Source organism: Anabrus simplex, chromosome 1 (assembly GCF_040414725.1).
Source record: "Anabrus simplex isolate iqAnaSimp1 chromosome 1, ASM4041472v1, whole genome shotgun sequence".
Lineage (NCBI taxonomy): Eukaryota > Metazoa > Arthropoda > Insecta > Orthoptera > Tettigoniidae > Anabrus > Anabrus simplex.
Window position 1 is genome coordinate 1,386,331,874 of NC_090265.1, and position 20,727 is coordinate 1,386,352,600.

The 20,727-nt window shown below is 40.2% G+C and overlaps 1 protein-coding gene across 1 annotated transcript in view; it reads right to left on the reverse strand.

Moving 5' to 3' along the window:
• The window catches only part of LOC136859346 (peripheral plasma membrane protein CASK), an 842,635-nt gene that overhangs the window by 256,890 nt on the left and 565,018 nt on the right, over positions 1 to 20,727 (reverse strand). The window contains exon 5 of the mRNA XM_067138692.2: positions 8,633 to 8,814. Coding sequence (XP_066994793.2) covers positions 8,633 to 8,814 — 182 coding nt within the window. The remainder of the gene's footprint in view (positions 1 to 8,632; positions 8,815 to 20,727) is intronic.

Genomic DNA, 20,727 nt, shown 5'->3' on the forward strand with positions numbered 1-20,727 from the left:
TAGTGGGATTCGAACCTACTATCTCCCGGATGCAAGCTCTCAGCCGCGCGCCTCTACGCGCACGGCCAACTCGCCCGGTCATGATATATTGAATTAGGCAAAATATTTAGCCAGATAATAAATAATAAGAAGTGGCGGCTCCCAAATGAATGCGTACTTGAGAACGAGCCAAGATGACAGAAAGAAGAAAAAGAAATACAGAAAGAAAGAAAGAAAGAAAGAAAGAAAGAAAGAAAGAAAGAAAGAATACGATATGTTTTTGTAGCCGCAGAGCAAGGCACACAGCTATTGTCATAGAATGACGGATTTGTGATGTAAGGATTTGCACGGTCTGGAGGGAGATTGTGTTGTTTCCAAGAGTCTTAGCGTCTACCTGCAAGCCTTCCTTCATTTGCCAATGCAGTATCCATTCCATGCTAATGATACGTTATGAGTAACGTGGGTAATTTTATGATTTTGCGAAGGATGGATTCCTCCCCATCTGTATGCATTAAATTAGCTCGCGATAGGAGTTTCAAGTTTTTTACCTCGGAAGCTGAAGTACTTGGGCTCGACTCACGTTGGAACCATGGATTTAACCTGCTACTATGGCTTGATTAAGCCATATCTTCAAGATGTATTGTGTGCTACATATTTGATATTTTTCTATGTAATGTGTGTACGTGTTTTATTATTCCCGAAGTGTTTTACGGTGATGGGTTCGATACCAGCGTTGGTTGATTTTACTTTGAATATAATTTGTTAGTTAAACCCAAGATACGCGTATGTGTTCAGTGTAATATGTAATTGTTGTGGTCAAATAGACCATGTGTTTGATATACAGCGATGCAATCTCGCGTGTAAAAGAAAATGTACTAGTGGAATGCATACATTCCACATCCATGATAGTTAATAAACGATATGATTCAACATTATGGTGCCATTTTTGATCAGCCTATTAAAGTAATATATGCCATTTAGTATCACTGTTACAGATAAATAAATCCACGTATCAGTGCGTATTAATAAAATGATTTAAGGTATGCCAAGCAACAACTACAACTGTGAATAAACTAAAAGGACGTTAAGGCATACTATATATAATTAATGCTTCAGTCTTGATTATTTCTTTGTTTATATGTTGTAATATGGTATCATCTCATGTACTTACCGAGTGATTTTATCAGTATAGTAAAATGTTTAGCAAATATTCTCAACAAAGATTCTTCTCATTTAATAATATTAGTGTATTCCTCTCAAATTATACAGAACCCTACTTTCGTTATATTTTATGTAGAGCCTATTTTCTCTTACGAACATTCCATTACCCATATGCTTTTGAGCTCTAGCCGTTGACGCAATGAAAGTAGGGAGGACGAGACTTCGAGCCCGGGAAAAGACTTCTGAAGGTTCTCATCCAAAAATTCCATTTATACATCTGTTTGTGAAACCGAATTATGTAATTGTTGCCCTGATATGCCCGGGATGGGTACAATACATACACGAGGGTCGAGTCATAAGTCATGGCAACTACTTTTTTTCTTGCGAACAGGAGACAACACGGAAAATCTAAGATATGCATTTGGAAATATAGGGCATGTACTTATGCACAGTGCCTGAAGACAAATTCTGTCTTCAGGAGATTCTCGTAGGAAAGTGACAGAACACAGGCCATTTGTAAACATTGCTTTATTACGGTATAGACAGCAAATACACAAGACTACGTACAAAAGTCAGGTCTCCACTGGTTACAGACCTCCGAAATAATCACCCAAGGTTTCCACTGTGCGTTGTCAGCGGTGGGGCAGGTGCTGAATACCATTCGCTGTGTGTGTATCCCTAACGTGTGACACCTCTCTCCGAAATCCTGTTAATGCTCTTTGTTAGTAAACCATTGTCCACGTAATGGCTTCTTGACTTTAGAGATTAGATCATAGTCACATGGGCTCAGATCAGGCGAATAAGGTAGGTGTGGAAGAACCTCCCATCCCCCCCCCCCCCTGTAAGCGACGCTGAACGATGGCTGCTGTGTGAGCTGTCGCGTTATCGTGTAGGATTATGGCGTTGTCCAAATGATCTGGACACTTGGTTCGCACTGCACTGCGCAATTGATACAAAAAAGGACTTGTAATAAACCTCATTGACAGTGTCCCCCTCACGCACTGGATGACGCAGAAGAAAAACCTTGAATATCGTATGCCAGGATTACCATAATCTTATTGGGCGACTGATTTTGTCGAACCTTGTGTCTCCGTGGTGACCCCTGACGACGCCATTCACTTGACTGTCTCTTCAGTTCAGGTTCATAAGCACGTGCCCATGTTTCATCAACTGCAATAATGCGATTCAACATGGCTTGTCCTTCTTGCTGAAACCTCCCCAGTTTAATGCGACATGTTTCGTAACGAGTCCGCTTCTGTACCTCAGTTAAGTGACGTGGCACCCAATTTGCACAAAGTTTACGCATCTGTAGGTCCTTGTCTAAAATGTTCCGTATTGTTGCCGTTGGTATTGCTGTATGTTCTTGCAATTCTGCTAGAGTCCAAAGCCTTTCTCCATATAAACACTGATCGATCACCATTATCCGTACACCTTTCTCCATGGATACTGGACGACCTGGGCGAGGCAAATCGGCAGTTGATACTCTACCCAGTTTGAACGTCTCCACCCACCTCGCCACTGTTCTATAGGGCATGGCATGCACACCTAATGCTTCCCGCAGATCTGCATGGCATTTGCGTGCATTTCTGCCGCGGAGAACTGCTATTTTAATATACGATCGTTGCTCCTGCTTGTTGACTTCCATTTTGTGACGCTCTCACACACACTGAACTCGGGGGCATGCTTAGACCCACACTGTTGTTTACATACACCATCGGGTGGCATCATACGCAAGCACATACCGTACATGTTTTAAGGAATCGCTGCTGATACGCCGACCCCATTCAACCCAATTGATGACCGCAAGCGCTGTAATTGACAAGCTTAAACAACAAGACATTAGAGACGGCAACAAGTTGAAGATGAAGTTCATTTCTCACTGAAACTAAGCGGTTCCCTCTCACAGAATTACTGGACCAGCTCATCTGTCGGTTAATTAGTAGGGACAATGTCGTCAAAAGAATAAACTGGCACTCAAATTACTTAATTAGCCGACCACTCTCTGCTGGGAGCTCGAAACTACCGAGAGCCGAGGTACGAACAACTTCGGCGACAGGTTACAAGAAATTGTCAGGCAGCGTCAGAGGGAGGAAAGAAAAATGTCCACTTCATAGCCAGCCGGTCCTTGTCTGCCTGAACAATTTCCAGGCGTTTGGCTGAAAGAAATTTAGTCTGAGGCGTCCATTACGTGCCCTGTCGTCGACACCACCCACCCACCGTCGTCTCCCTTTACAATGCTGCCGTGAAGGACAAACCTAGGCTGCTACGGACTGGAACTGGGCAGTCTTCAATGACGAATTCCGACTCGTTGGGCTGCACCCGGCTAGAAATAGCCACACAAAATTAATTCATGACGAATTCAGGTTGAGACAAGGTCACGTTTGTGTCTGGACGCCTCTTGGTGAGTTCCTCAACCCGGACTTTGTTGTGTCGTGACCCCTCTCCTCCTCCACACACCCACACAACACCCCCCCCCCCTCTCTCTCTCTCTCTCTACTGACCTGCAGATCTGTGGGCCTATCACATACGACATTCTGTCACCCCTAGTAGTGATACGAAGGACACTAACAGCACAGCGTTATGTATAGGACATCCGCGGCCATACGTGTTCATCTTCTGAGTACGGCTTCCACTTTACATTTTCCAGCAGATTTACGGCACAGAGCAAGGGTATCACAGGAATGCCTCCGCAACATTATCACATTTCCTTGGCTTACGCAGTCGACAGATCTGCCACCCATCGAACATGTGTAGAGCTATCTGGGGTGGCAACTTCAGCAATCCAGGAGTTTACATGATCTACAGTAGTAGAATATTTTGATTGTCGTAGCCCCAAAATCCAATTCTTTTACCTTCGTACCTCCGAGGTACGAGTATATTCCGATTATACTAGAAATAACAAAATTATTGTTGCTGGATACCAACTAATATTAACTAACATCATCATCATCATCATCATATCCTTCTTCTTCTGCGCTGGTCGAGCTTGCTCAGGGTGCCTGCACACACTGAGGCGTGAAAAGAGCTGTGGCTGGGGATTTAAGGTCACATCCCCAACAACACCAGGCATCAAACCGCGGTCGTCGGGATGACAGGCAAGCAGCTGAGCCGCTACAGCATCCTGTTCCCCAATAATAACAACAATGTATTGTATATATACGGTATAGGGGCTGCCTGGCCGAAGCGGTGAGGGCGTGCTCGGTTCGCCCGGAAGGACGTGGGTTTGAATCCCCGTCAGGGAGTCGTGAAATTTAAGAAACGAGATTTCCACTTCCGGAGGTGCACATGGCCCTGAGGTTTACTCATCCTAACCAAAACTGAGTACCAGGTTAATTCCTGGGGGCAAACACGGCCGGGTGTAGACCTTAACCACTCTACCCCATCAAATGCCGAGGTTACGGATAGCGGAAGACTCTACCTTCCACCCCTCCAAGGGCCTTCATGGCCTGTACGGAAACGACTTTGCTTTGTTTATATATACATACTGTATATCGTCGCTGGGCAAATGAAACCTTGTAAAGTTTACAGAAGAAGTTCAAAACTGAGCGATCAGCAATGACCGGAGAACTGTTCCTGGCATTTTCATTTCTGAACGATAGCTCAATTATTCGACCATTAGAGTCTGCTGCCCCCTTATCAGGCAACGCAGCAAGCCTTCACAAGACAGATGAAGAAACGAGGCTTTCTCGTGAGTGGAATTACGAGCCTGCCATTGCCTAACAACGATGCAACAATTACTTTTGTACTATAGAACAGGGTGTCTCAAACGCCCAAAATTTCACGCGTGCAAAGTGAGGCGCAGAGGTCCTCTGCACAGTGCATCGGTCCCAATCGGCTCGGCTCGGACCAGCACTTCGTCTCGGGGCGACTCGGCTAAGTACGACTCAACTCAGCTCGGATTTGGAGCGCTACGGAGCAACTAAGGAAGAGGGAGACAGGCGGAGCGAGCGAGACAGGCGTGGGGAAAGAGAGAGATACAGCGCTATTGCTCCAAATCGAGGAGTGAGAGTCTGGACTCTGGTCAAGCAAGCGAAGTCGTCTTTTACACCTGCACCGCGCAGTGCACTGGTGCATGCACCTTGAGAGGCCCTCCTATAGACACTGCTACTGTTAAAAATTGGCGGTTGGCTGTCACTATTGTAACGGCCTCAGGTTTTGGAGGGTTTCGTACATTTTACTTATTAGAAATGACAAATGTTATGTGGATAATACATTTTATTCAATAGAATGTGGTACGCTTGGACTGTGGGCGATAACACTGTGTAGTATGGGTCTGTGATGTGAGAAATAAGAGGCATAATTTAAGAGTTCGGGAGTAATATTACGAGTAAAAGTGAAATCAACCATCATTAAATTTGTTATTCTGTACAACTGACCATGATGTGTTCAGAACGACATCTAACCTCCAACTGAGCGCGTGAGTCAACACAGCGCCATCTTATAACAGAGCATGCGTGTGACGTCACATATTTAGCTTAAACTTTGCCTTACACTGAAGCGGAGTTTCTTGTAAACTATGTTTCAGATTTTCAACTTTTTTCTGGCAAAAAGAGTCTCCTCTTTTATCTGGCAGTTGAGACATTAAACAAAATCGAAAGTTCATTACTCTCGGCATTCTACCCAAATACTAAAAGAGTCTTAAAATTTGTCTTTCCATGTACCCGTTGTCGAGGGACGTACGTTAGAAAATTGAAATGAATGAAGATTCGAAAAAAAAACATGTTAAAAGAGCAATGCAGCGTAAGTAAACATTTTACATGCCTAGTCAATGGGAGGTCACAAAGTGACATATTTTATAACGAATAGTTAGGAAAGGGGACTTTGGACAGTGGTAGACAAAATATCTGAATAAAAACAAATTTGTATTGAAAATGAGCAGGCTCAACTCTTTTCTGAAATTCTCACTGAAATCAGAAGGTACGATAAATTCGCGTACCTCTTGAGACGACTCCACGTCTCCCTGATCTAGAGAACTAGTGGCAGATATACCGCATGATAACATACGAAAGCTACATGTCTTCATGCCCTCTCGTACCACACCTTTCGTCCAAGCTAGAGGTGGACCCACAGGATACCAGAGTCTCCTTCAAATCTTCTATTTTCCGCAAAAAACTATTATTTTCTTCTGACATTGTAATCACATACATCGAAGTTACAATCACCCATTTCAAGTTTAATGCAATTCTTGGTGCTTATGTAGGTTTAGTGTGTTGATAAAAACAAGACCCTATAACAGTGGCCAGTATTATATTGTACTGCAATTATTTGTTGTTGTTGTTTTTTTTCCCTGCAAGTTTTAATCATGATTGATTTCCTACACATTATTGACTTTTCGATTAATACCAGTACCGATAATCTCCAGGTACTATCTTCAGCAGTTAGGGGAGAAAAAATATGCAAGTACAGGCGTCTTCGTTGTACTCTTAGGAAGGGGAAATATAAACGATGCGATAAGTTTGCAGATATTAAGTATAGAAGTACAGACCACGGGCATTCGACTTCCCGCTAGAGACCTGCTGATTACATGAAATTAATTATCTAGTCAGCCATGTCTGTTACAGTCTTTTGATGGATGCAGTATTTTTGCGTCTGTCTCTTGCCATAGGTCAGAGTAAAATTAATCTTCTTAGCGCAGCTGTAAACTTGCATCCGGGAGATAGTGGGTTCGAACCTCACTGTCGGCAGACCTGAAATTGGTTTTCCGTGGTTTCATTTTTTCACACCAGGCAAATGCAGGGGCTGTACCTTAATTAAGGCTACGGCCGCTTCTTTCCTACTCCTAGGCTTTTCCTATACAATTGTCGCCATAAGACCTATCTGTGTGGGTTCGACGTAAAACAAATTGTAAAAAAAAAAAAAAAGGAGTTTAGAGTTTATCTTCATCTGAAGTCTCAGTCTCATTTACGGCTGTGATAATACGGAAGATCAAGCCCCATGTTCTAGCGTGCCTGCCTCTTACTTTTCATTTGCAAGACCGTACTAGGATTGGGAACTAATCAACCGTGGCCGTTGCTAAGGAACATTTGCCATGTGCGAAAATAAGAAAGTGTGGAGAAACCATCTTCAGGGCAGCTGACAGTAGGGTTGAAGCCCACCATCTCACGGCCACGTCACCCAAACCGCGTGCCCAATTCGCTCGACCCTCCCTCTTAACTGGAGGCCCCAGGTTAGATTCAATTCCCAGCCAGTGGTACATTTTTTTTTTTTGCTAGTTGTTTTACGTCGCACCGACACAGATAGGTCTTACGGCGACGATGGGACAGGAAAGGGCTAGGAGTGGGAAGGAAGCAGCCGTGGCCTTAAGGTACAGCCCCAGCATTCGCCTGGTGTGAAAATGGGAAACCACGGAAAACCATTTTCAGGGCTGCCGACAGTGGGGTTCGAACGCCAGTGGTACTGAAACGGGGTTCACTAAACCTCGTGAGATCACTGAGGAGCTATTAATATGAGAGGCAGTGAATCCGGTCACGAAAGACAGGCAATACGGCTGAGGATATTTATTCTGACCACGTAGCATTACAGCCATCTGGTCGGGAAACAGCCACCAAAGAATGTTTCACCAAAGGATTTTTTTTTTTTTGCATTACAGAATCTATTGATGTATGGATGGTGCTGAATAATGGATGAAATTCAGAGCAAGACTAGTGCGTAGGGATGCTGTGAAAGGCATTACTTGAGTTAGTGGCACTGCAGCGGCACATTCTGACTCACAATCAAAGAAAGCAAGGGGAAACTACCTCACTTCTCGTCTTGCTTCTCTAGAATATCTCATTATGGTACCGCCAATGGTTCTTTCGACTTCCGTTAACAACCTTCAGGAGTGCTATTTGAGGGTCCGATCAACCTCCAGTCTACTTAACAGTCAGTCATGTTGTGTAAAATAATTTGATTCTTTTTGATGTTTTTACAATATTATCTTCAAAGAGAGCTCAAAAGGCTTACGATATCAATATTAGGGAACATTATTACACAGATGTGTACACCACTAATTTATTCCACTTTTCAAAATGCTTGAGAAAATTTCCTACTGCCTACAGGTCTTTCAGCTCTCATTCTTAAGTCGGAAAGGTACTAATATTTTTTACAACTTCTACTATACAAATGAAAACTAAAATAAACATAATTACTAATCTATGGGGCATTTTCTTCAGGTACGAGGGTCTAATCTTCTTGAAGACAGTTTGAGACTCCCTCACCTGTTAACGTTTCTGTATATCAACCTGCATAAATAGCACCGTTACAGCCTTCAGTACCCCTGACTCTCAAGTTACATTTTATATGGAACTGTGGTAGAACAGAAGTGCCCTCAAGGATCCTTCATGAAGATTGTAATCTAATCTAATTAGTGTTTAAATATCTGCCTCTTAATTAATAACTTCTATAAACCACAGGGTGCAAGAAAAAAACATTTCCAGAAATTGAACATGAAAAGTTCTAAAAGTAAGAAAATATACTCCTAAGATATGGAGTACAGTATGTTTACAAGACTCACCTCCATTTTCGTTTATGAGCTGCCCCTCTGGTAACTGGATGGCCACCCCGAAGCCACCCAACTTCACAGGGGCGGAGTTCTCCTTGCTGGCTAGTAGAACACAATGTGGTTTGATATCTCGGTGAATGATATCGTTCTCGTGGCAGTAGCGGAGCGCCTCCAAGATCTGACGCATGTAATGGCTGAAACAAGAAAATAATAATAATACATATTTCTTATTTTTATAGTTTACGCTCCTGAGTGCATTAAAGTTACTTAAGCAACAGTTTGTTATGTAGTCTATTAATGATATACACCCCCATTTTAAAAACTCTCAGTATCGATGCTCGGGCCCAAAGAAGGTGGAATTTTCACCTGAAAAATCTAGTGGTATCGGGAAGAGCACCTGGCGTTAACCCGCTATCACACGAAATGAATTAAACTAGTCCCAGCGACAGGGAACTGACTAACTTTCATAGTACACTGTTTTTGGAAGAAGTCATACAGAATAATTCACACATCACGCGTTTGAAATACTGTTTGAAGGTATACTATTCACTTCGTTTTTTGATATTTTCGGCATGATTTCGTGTGATGCATTTTTCTCGTTATGAATGCACCGTATTTCTCGTATAGGCTATATGTTCTGGATTAATTCGCTAGATTACGATAATGGTTTTTATGATTCTTTGTACATGGAACAGTCTTGATGAGTATTTAAACTTTGTGTTGTCTTGATGCTTCACTGTTGTCCGAATAAATCGTTAAATATATTCCAGGAAATGAATACTAAGCACAACGTTCCATACCAGTTTCTTTAATTTTCTCATTTATCATAAATGTTGGAGTGTTTCAATTCTTTACGTTATTGTAATATACAGGTAAATATGATAATATAAATTTGCCTGTTCCTTCCAGATAAATAATAAGTGTATCTGTGTTTAATGAGCTGCGCTAAAGGACTTTAAGTCTCTTTAAATGTAGTGAGTTTCCTGTAATTTCATTCAACACTGCGCTAATTGTTCGGTAAATTGAAAGGGTAACGTGAAAATGGATGTGTCCCGTTGAAAAATGATTTTGTCACATTAAGCTATGGCCAAGTCCGTAATGTTTTCACCAATAAGCTTCCACTTCTGCTGAAGAACACCTCTACGTACAGCAATTCTTATACAAATACCGATTACGATTCGTTACTTTAGACTGCAGTAAACAATAATACATCACAACATTTTGCTTTTAATTACATTTATTTTATTGTGCATGATATGAAAGAGTGACGGACGAATGAATACTGACCTCCCGCAGTGCCATGTCTTAAGTGGCGCTAAATGTCAAATGCATTATGTATACGCTTAGTTCGCAAACAGAGTATTGCAGACTGAACTCTGAAAGGTTTTACTTGTATATATAGGAAATGTATGGACCTCGGACCTCTAAAGCGAGCTCCTATTACCGCTCAAAACAATGAGCGCCGTCTAGGAAAAATTGCTCCCAAAGTAACATTCGACCGACCACAAAGCTTCTGAGGAACTGGAGCAAATTCTTCGTGAAACGTAGTCTTCCTGTAATTTGTCTCTCGCATATGCCAAACACCGAAGAAGGTATCTGTTTATCCTGTCTCTCTTTATTTCCTTCTTCTGCGCTTAACCTGCTGAGCGAATGATATATTTTAACAGTGCGGCTACTGACTGACGACTGAAGACCCTACTTGGATGTTGAAGAAAACAGTCTAATGTAAATCGCAGCAAGGCGAACATTCATCCTCTTCGTCTTAATTAAGAAAATCAATAAAAAAGGACTGAATATTCATCTTTGCTTTGTCAGAGTAAATTCAGAACTGTAAGAGAGAATTATATTACACGGGAGAAAATCTTCTTACGGTCTGGGTAAAAAAACTATCCAAGAGTGCTCAAGCGCATCTCTTCCCAAAAAAGTTATATCAACCTCCTAGCGAGCTCCTCGTTGATGTCAGATGTCAAATATGAAATAATTCATATTCTTACCCCAGCATGAAGATTGAGCACCTTGAGCATAAAGAAAGTTGCTTTCCATTTTTAAAATATATCATTTTTCCACCAATCTTAAATGAATTCTTGAAGTACGAGTAGTTACAAAAGTAGGTACACAGTATACAGTTCGGGAAGCTTGGTGTAATAGGTCATTCTTTCGCAGAACATGTCCAAACCATCTCAGATGTCTGCCCAGATTTCGTGTGAGGCATTTTTCTTGTTATGGTTGAACCGTATTTCTCCCATAGGCTATCTGTTCTGGATTAATTCGCTAGATTACGATAATGGTTTTTATGATTATTTGTAGATGGAACGTGTTTTTTTCTAAGGTCCTTATATCTCATTTCGAATACCAAAACACATATCCTAGACCTTCATTCAAATAATAACAACAGCACACACTTCCACACATATGGCAATAACATAGATTGTCTACAAGTTTCCGTTTGCAGTTCCCCGTCACAGGGTTAGACTCAGAGTTGCAGGACATGACCTCAGGCCGAGCAGCTTTTCACCCGGCTAACTGTACGTCGCATACCCCCGTGTTAGTAGCATTACATCACTCTTCGTTTTTACTCACGGCGACATAGTGGCGAATGTGGTGCACAAAGAAACAACAGATTACATGACGAACTTCAAACACCCCTAATATGGAATTGGCCTACCATGTAAGCACGTAAAATTCCGTGTGTCAGCAACGAAGAAGTTACGCATCCTTTTATTTGTATCAATATGCTATGTGACAGTGTTTCCTGCAGTGGAAGTGTAAAGAATAATGGGTAGGGGCCATATTCCCTTTAGTCCCTACAGTAGGCAACACGAAAATAGTATTCCATTTTTCCAATATTCCGCTTAGTGTACATTCATTGTGATTAACCCGTCAATACTGGTAGGTATAGCTAGTATGTCATAAATAGTACTGAGCGGCTGATTTTGAACGTTAACTTTTATTTCTGCAGTTTCCCAATATCAATAAAATTCACACAGTTACTTCTTCGAGTAACTGAGTTAGATTATGTTTGGTCAGCCTGCTACTGAAGGCCTACAAGCTATTGTTAGTCTTGCACATGCATTTTCTAACGCCAGCACTAAACATCCATGGTGGGTTTATTGCGGCAAGTCGAGACGCTTTATGCCCGGCCAATTCAGACAAACCATAAAGTTGGTCCTGAGACCTGGATCAATATCACCATTTTATCACCGGAACAGAGCACTAACTGTTACATTTAGGCACGTTTTCTTTTGGGTGTCAATATTGGAATTAACAACAAATTTAAATGTTCCGTGCAAGTTTTGAACTTTTGAGACAAAAAAAAAAGTTTGATAGTTAGCCTGGAAGACTGCAAAGCATGAGATTAAGGTGCAAGTGAATTGTTGTCGGTGGGTTTTAGAACAGATGTAATATAACACAGGTTTCTCAATGTTAACTTCAGTAGTGACAAATTCGAAGCACCAACAATCGGCTATAAATATTTCAACCCCACACTCTATCAAATAAATTTGTCAAAGATCCTATACAATACTATACAACTTTATTCCTAATGAAATAGTATAGTATTGTAATGGTGGAATTACCCAATCATTAAGAACTCTTAACTTGTTAAGGTTGACAACACGGTCTAACTATGAAATAAATTTCTTACGGCTGTCAAAGATCCTTTATAAAATATTTTACCAAATTGACTTTTATAGAAAATTATAATACATAGTCACTGAACCACTACATTACATAAAATATTTTATGGAAGTCCAGCAAAAATGGTCTAAAGGCAATTATGTACTTGTTTAGTTGTTTATTAGTTGAATGCCTGTCGGCAAAAATGTTGTAACCCTCAAAATGCAAATTTTTCAGGAGAGAAGAAAAACAAATAAAGAAGCGAATTGTTTGTGAATGCCTATTATGCCATTCACAATTCGTTTAAATGAGTTCACTAATTATTAGTGCATAATAAGTTTGACAATGTACGACTTTAAGATGATCGTTGGACGTCCGTGCAAAAAAAGTTGTAACTATAACGGAAGTAGCATATTTTTGCGGGCTACAACGTTTATACTATTGAAAATATTTATAGCTTTTAATATTATTTTCTGTATAAAAATAATGAAACAAAAACTACGCTTCTAATTTGCAGTACCCATTGTTAGAGCTTACCATTGTTTAACAGAATTCACTGAATACCAGCAATATTGTTGCGAGAATGTTTTGCAATGATGAATAAACATTACATTGTCACTTCACTTTGTCTTTAGGTTCACATAAAAACCTCGATATTTTTCACGATGTATCGACACATGTCTTGCAGATTAGCTTTCTTTTTCGCAGATACATGCAATACCTCGTTTAATGAATACAATGAGCAATCTGTAAAGGGAGCAAGACATATTTATATGCATATACAGTACATATAATACATTATATACGTATATAACACAGTCGAGAATAAAAACTCTGATTACGCATTTAAATATATAACATATGAATCTCCCATTAAACACGTTGACTTTCTTACATTGGCTTACAACGTTTTTGCATCCGCCTGTTCAGCAAGGATTTTCCCAGGCACAGATTTTTTTTTTGCTATACGTCGCACCGACACACATAGGTCTTATGGTGACGATGGGACAAGGAGGGGCTAGGAGTGGGAAGGAAGCGGCCGTGGCTTTAATTAAGGTACAGCCCCAGCATTTGCCTGGTGTGAAAATGGGAAACCACGGAAAACCATGTTCAGGGCTGCCGACAGTGGGGTTCGAACCTACTATCTCCCGAATACTGGATACTGGCCGCACTTAAGCGACTGCAGCTATCGAGCTCGGTGATTTGTTATTGTGAGCCAAATATGGTTGCCCCGAATTCCGCTTGTATTCCTTTTCATTCCTGTTCCATTTACTATATTTCATTTTGCGTTTTCGTCCCCTATTTATATCGTTGCACACACTCGGATTTAGCGACACACGACTTTCCTCTTCCATGGATACAACGTTTCTGCATCCGCACGACCCATGGCGAAATTTAAACAAAAGAAAAAAGGCGCTTAACGCGCATGTTTGCCAACATAACTTCCTATATGCCTCACTCTGACCGCATACATCGTTTATGCACGGAAACCCAGCATTCTAGAAATGTGAGGGTTAAAACGTTTTTGTCGGCAGGTATTCAACTGTTCAATAGATTACAATATGTGTACTACTAAAAAGGAAACAAGACCAAAAGGGAACAAATGTACGGGTTAAACCACGGATTGTGAGACGTGACAAGAAAAAACTGAGAGAACCACAGTACGAGGGCACGGAAAGTTGTATTTGAGAATGAAGATCCTTTTTAATTCCGTTGTATCAAATGTGTCACCATTTATCGTTAAATAAGAAATACTCAAGGGTCGATGACCTAGATGTTAGACTTCCAAAACAATAATCATCGTCAAAATACTCATCTAAGAAATTGCACAAATGTTGAACAACGCCTTATGGATATACTGGCGTTTCTTATGGGGGGGAAAATTTATTAAAGTCTGTAATACAGAATCCGAGTTATTCATTACCGTACTCTCTCAAGCATTATTTCCAGAGACTTGAGAGGCTATTAAACAGAAAACGAAAGATGAAATAATAAGGTTAAGAATATTATTCTATTTATTTTATCTCCGTCTTTCTTAAACCCATTTAAGTTGCAAGTGTATAGAACTGTTTAAGTGTACAATCAAAGGTTCCACCTTTACAATACTAAAATAAGGGTGACATTGAAAAGTGTCGTGAAATGTTTCGTCCTGTTTTTTGTGAAGGTAGAACCTTTGATTTTACCTTAAAAGATAGCCTATACTGTCGACAATACGGGCTTTGCAATGAAATTCATTGTATGCATCAAGTATATTTAATTCATACTCTGAAATATGAAATTGGTTGGAGCAACGTTCCAGCTGAACTTAAGATGCACCATTTCGGATCCAATGGGCCAAATCACCACCTTCGCGATGTAGTCCCTTACAACCAATAACACACATATACTTAAATTATATAATCCCATTCTAAGAAATGTTGACCTTCAAATATTTTAACGATTAACAGCTGCAATTAGAATGTGCGCTGTGTGAGCATTGTCTGGAGCAGAAACGAATTTTCTCATGAACCCAAATACTACATCGATCCTATAGTGCAGACTCTGAAATAGTAGGATGAAGGAAACTAGCTACGGAAACGAGCTACAAATTTTTACGCAGAACCACCGGAAGAAGACCACACTAGCGCACCCGGTCAGGAATCCAACCTCCTCCTGCCCACCATACATGGGGAAAGGCAGGGGAGGAGAAACATAGATCAATATCCCAAATACAACATACGGGTTTAAGAAAATCTGTTTTATCATTACCAAGAATAAGCCTCTTGTATTACCTAGATTCTATTTTGGATATCAAGAATTAGAATAAAAAATACAAGTTAGGGATGTGACATTAGTAATTGTATGGAATGTCCCTATGCAGTATACACCACACAAACTGAATTCGACGAAATGTAACGAATTTTCATTAGTCGTATTTAGGATCATCAGAACTTATTTTAACGAACACATACATAAAGAGCTGCAACTCGTAACGAATATACCACCTCTGAAACCCCCGTAATTTGCAAATAAAATTGCCGGCAAGCAATTCACAAATACGACATATAACTTCAAAAAGTGAATGGCGATTCGGGGACTCTTCTGAAAGCAGCATATATCTGAATTACACGAAATGGAACATAAAATTTCATTTAAAAGATATCTGCTGCCTTTGATTAGTGGCGAACTTTAAACGGAAGCAAAAAAATCTCCAACGTACAGCAGCATGACATATTTGTATTCTATGCGAATAATAAATGAGTTTGCAGAGCTTGTTCGGTCAGTGTGCGCGTAATTCAATCAATAACAACGGGAGCGAATGGCAGCGTTCGGAAAACCGTGTACATACACATTCGTACACATTGACATTCATGAATGCTTTCCACACTAGAATGCCCTGGAACTACTGACTTTAATCGATATGGTTAACTACAGTCTGATTGAAAATTAATCAACCACCGCATGTTGTAACATGCTATCGAAACTGTTATGATAATCAGCCAGTTTTAATAGCCTATTCGAAGTAGAATGTGTTCCTTTGCAGATAGACAGCAGTATTTATAGCCTCTTACTCAGAATTGACACAGTATTGCCAGATACTCCAAGTAGAAATTCCCGTCACATTGCTGAAATTTCCATGATCTACCGGATTTTTCCCACAACTCTGAAATTATGAAATCCAAATGATTCCACAAAGGTATGATATTGGAATAAAGTATAGCGATACGACAGATCAATAAAACATCTATAATTAGGGGAACAATTTGAAACGCAACGTTGTGTTCAGAAATGAAAGCGGATAATTTAATTTCAGCTTCCTTAACTGTTTCAGAAAATTTTTGATTTCTTTTTTATTTTTATTTTTTTACTTTTTGATACAAATTCACCGATTGGCGTTGTAGCAGAAAACGCTTTGACAAATTTACTATGTTTTTGACCTTGTCTATGGTTCTGCAGTTCACTTTTGCCGCATGATAATCCGACATTACATGCTATACATTTAAACTTGTAAATATTTCCAGTTCTGGCACTCGCTTTAATCACCCCTTAAACGTTTCACTAACCCATTCTTCTTTAAACCTCTTCTTCCTCCACGGCTACCCCACTTCTTCTGGAAGTAAGTCACCCCTCACCATACGTTTCTTTTTAGGAGTACATTTTTCTTTATTCATTATCACACTAAGAAAGAACTTCTCCCTTCCTGAACTGGTTCTATGAAGAATAAACACCACAATCACCAATACTGGTGACGATCTCTCTACAGTCCCTATGAACGAACGAACGAAAAGGTATTCATGTGACATGAGATAATACCCATGTGCAATAATTACGGTGCATAACAGCAGATTGTTGTGGCACGGGCCACACTGTCGCGCAAACAAAACAGGGTTTATCAAAATATATTACTATACTATTAAATAAAGTAAGTTCATTTCTTTTGTATTTGCTTTACGTCGCACCGACACAGATAGGGCTTATGGCGACGATGGGATTGGAAAGAACTAGGAATGGGAAGGAAGCGACCGTGGCCTTCGTTAAGTTACAGCCCCAACATGTGCCTGATGTGAAAATGGGAAACCACGGAAAACCATCTTCAGGGCTGCCAACAGTGGGGTTCGAACCCACTATCTCCCGAATACTGGATACCGGCCGCACTTAAGCGACTGCAGTTATCGAGCTCGGTAGTTGAAGTATCACCATCATATTAACAGGCCAGTTAATTTTATCTAGACTTGTAAAAAAATAGGCGATATATTATTTAAAATACCTTCATATGCTACTTTTATAAATAAGGTGTGGTGACGTCAAAACATTCACTTTTTTTTTTGGCATTTTACGATTTTTTCTTTTTTTTGCCCATATTTCTTTAACTTTGTCGAATTTTACCTCGTCCGTAGGAAATTTTTCTCAATATGGCAACTCTGACTTCACAATAGCCATGGCTAAGCAGAACAAGAGATCTGCTCTCGTTTGTTGGTAGATCAATTCTTAGCATAACGCGCACCGCAGTGTTAATCCAAGTCAGCGGTGGATGGGAAAACAGGGGTGTAACATTTGGGCCTGCAATGTAGACGGGCCCGGGTCTTGAAGGGGGCCCGCGAACTCCTTGCAAAAAAAAAAAAGTATATCTAGCGTAATTTTACTCTGCACGGAAATGATCAGGGAGGTTTTGTAGAATCAACCAAAGAGTTTATTTGTTTTCTTACAATTTGTACGCAGAGGAATTGAAACTTCGTTGCATCTAGCAGCAGTAGTAATTTCGTGTGGCTATTTCTAGCCGAGTGCAGCCCTTGTAAGGCAGACCCTCCGATGAGGGTGGGCGGCATCTACCATGTATAGATAACTGCGTGTTGTGGTGGTGGAGGATAGTGTTATGTGTACTGTGTGAGTTGCAGGGATGTTGGGGACAGCACAAACACCCAGCCCCCGGGCCATTAGAATTAACCAATGAAGGTTAAAATCCCCGACCAGGCCGGAAATCGAACGCGGGACCCTCTGAACCGAAGGCCAGTACGCTGACCATTCAGAAAACGACTAGGATATCTAGCAGCAGTTTATTGTGTTGTGTCAACTCATTTTCGTACGAACTCTCTGCTTGAAATGAATATTACGCTAGACTTATCAGTTGTGCGGTTTGATATTTTTCGAACTTTATTTGATTTTTTTGCTTTCTTTTTGTTCGGTTTTTTTTTTTGTGTTGTAATCGAACAAAATTATTATAACCGAGATTTACACAGTATAGTTCCGTAGTTACTGAAACATTAAACTAATGTTTTAAGTACGAATATGTAAGTGGTGCATGGTTGACAATTCAACAGCTCAGCCGTTAAACCATGGAGGTAGCCTAATAAAACCTATTAAACATTATTTTTTAATAATCTAACAATATCGAATATTCCCTTTTTATTTATAAAACTTGGCAATATATTGCATTACTTATACCCGCAGTATTTAAATTTTACTAGTTAGTTTTGTAGGTTTTTACATTTGATTTGAGGGGGCCCGATTTTTTATTTTGGCAGGCGGGCTCGTACCGCATTCGTTACGGCCCTGAGGGAAAATAATACTTTCCCCGCAATATTGTGACGTCTTTACTTTGACCTCCCATTACTGGGTACCTAATCAATCAATCAATCAATCAATCAATCAATCAATCAATCAATCAATCAATCAATCAATCAATCAATCAATCAATCAATCAATCAATCAATCAATCAATCAATCAATCAATCAATCAATCAATCAATCAATCAATCAATCAATCAATCAATCAATCAATCAATCAATCAATCCTGATCTGCATTTAGGGCAGTCGCCCAGGTGGCAGATTCCCTATCTGTTGTTTTCCTAGCCTTTTCCTAAATGATTTCAAAGAAATTGGAAATTTATTGAACGTCTCCCTTGGTAAGTTATTCCAATCCCGAACTCCCCTTCCTATATATGAATATTTGCCCCAATTTGTCCTCTTGAATTCCAACTTTATCTTCATATTGTGATCTTTCTTACTTTTATAAACGCCATTCAAACTTATTCGTCTACTAATGTCATTCCACGCCATCTCTCCGCTGACAGCTCGGAACATACCACTTAGTCGAGCAGTTCTTCTTTCTCTCAATTCCTCCCAACCCAAACTTTGCAACATTTTTGTAACGCTACTCTTTTGTCGGAAATCACCCAGAACAAATCGAGCTGCTTTTCTTTGGATTTTTTCCAATTCTTGAATCAGGTAATCCTGGTGAGGGTCGCATACACTGGAACCATACTCTAGTTGGGGTCTTACCAGAGACTCATATGCGCATGATATATATGAGCATGATCACTTGACACGACGGATAACAGTTTAAATAGGTCTACAAGTCCGCGAATCGCTGTCCTCTGCCTGAAACTACGAGACATTCTTGTTCATGACGCGCTGGTAATGGTGGTTGCAAGATATAGGGGTTTCAGGGGTGGTAAGAAAAGTATTTTCAGTCACCAGTTGTGGCTGTTTAAATACAGTGGCGTATATTAATCAAAATGAGTTGTGATGATCCTGAATAAGTCGAATGAATATACGTTAAATTTCGTCGAATTCAGTGAATGTGTTGTATATGGTAGGCAGTGCAAATGGTTTGTTAGTAGAACGCATCGCATGGATTTAGTGAGGTCACATCCCTAAAGTTAATTTTTTATTCTATTCATAGCACCCAAAACATAAAAGGTAGCGGTCAGAACAGGCTGCTTCTTGCTAAAGATAAAATAAAATTTTCTTGCACCCAGATCATCTATCTGGGGTACTGAAACCCCTTCACCCCTGAGATCTGTGTTTTTCCTTGTCTACCCTTCCCCTACAGGGTGAGCAGGAGGAGGATGGATTCCTGATCTGCTCCTATTCCGCTGTTTCCGTCTACGACGTTTCGATTTCCTACAGCCCCCGTTTCAGTGTCTGCGTTGTAGGATCAATGCTGTATATTGGTTTAGCAGAGAATTCACTTCTACTCCAGACAATGCTCACACAGTGAACGGTATACTTGCAGCTTTTCATTGTAAATACATTTCGGGGTCAACATTGTTGAGGATCATATAATTTATTTATTTAATTTATTTATTTTTTGCTAGTTGCTTTACGTCGCACCGACACAGATAGGTCTTGTGGCGAGGACGGGACAGGGAAGGGCTAGGAGTGGGAAGGTACAGCCCCAGCATTTGCCTGGTGTGAAAATGGGAAACCACGGAAAACCATTTTCAGGGCTGCCGACAGTGGGGTTCGAACCTACTATCTCCCAAATACTGGATACTGGTCGCACTTAAGCGACTGCAGCTATCGAGCTCGGTGAATAAATAGAGTTCTCTCACAACTTCCGTGTAGTTAAGCGCTCAACTTTAACATGGCCGTCAATACGTTTTAACCGCTATAAGTTCAATGAGTTACGATTGTCTCGTAAGAATTAATAATTTTGGATATGCATGCATGTGACCGTACCATGTTTTGCCCCTATAATAATAATAATAATAATAATAATAATAATAATAATAATAATAATAATAATAATAATAATAATCATAATAATAATAATAATAATAATAATAATAATAATAATAATAATAATAGATGAGTTTTAAAGTGAACTGAAACTACGTTAATCCTTTGACAAAACAAAGAAAGATGCTCGCACCGTGCTCCCTTTTGTGTTCGTTCAGCAGAAAGGTTTCATTCAGCCTCAGCGACTGTTTGTACCCAGTTGTGTATTCTTCGTATGTGTATATCATCGTTAGATTACTGTTGTAAGACGCCCTTGAACGAGAGAACCATCGCTTTTATGCCCGACGGGAATATTCTGGAAATGTATTCTTCTAGACTAATAAGAGAATGTTCACCGAAACGCCCAGCAATAGGACATAATGGCGTAGAGAGTACGCATTTATTACAGGTTTAAAACTCTAACCACTCGCACACGAAGCACAGTCGTAGTTATGTAGGTCAAAGTCTCTATCTTACGGATAATTTTGAGATTTCTGATTTATGAGGTGGT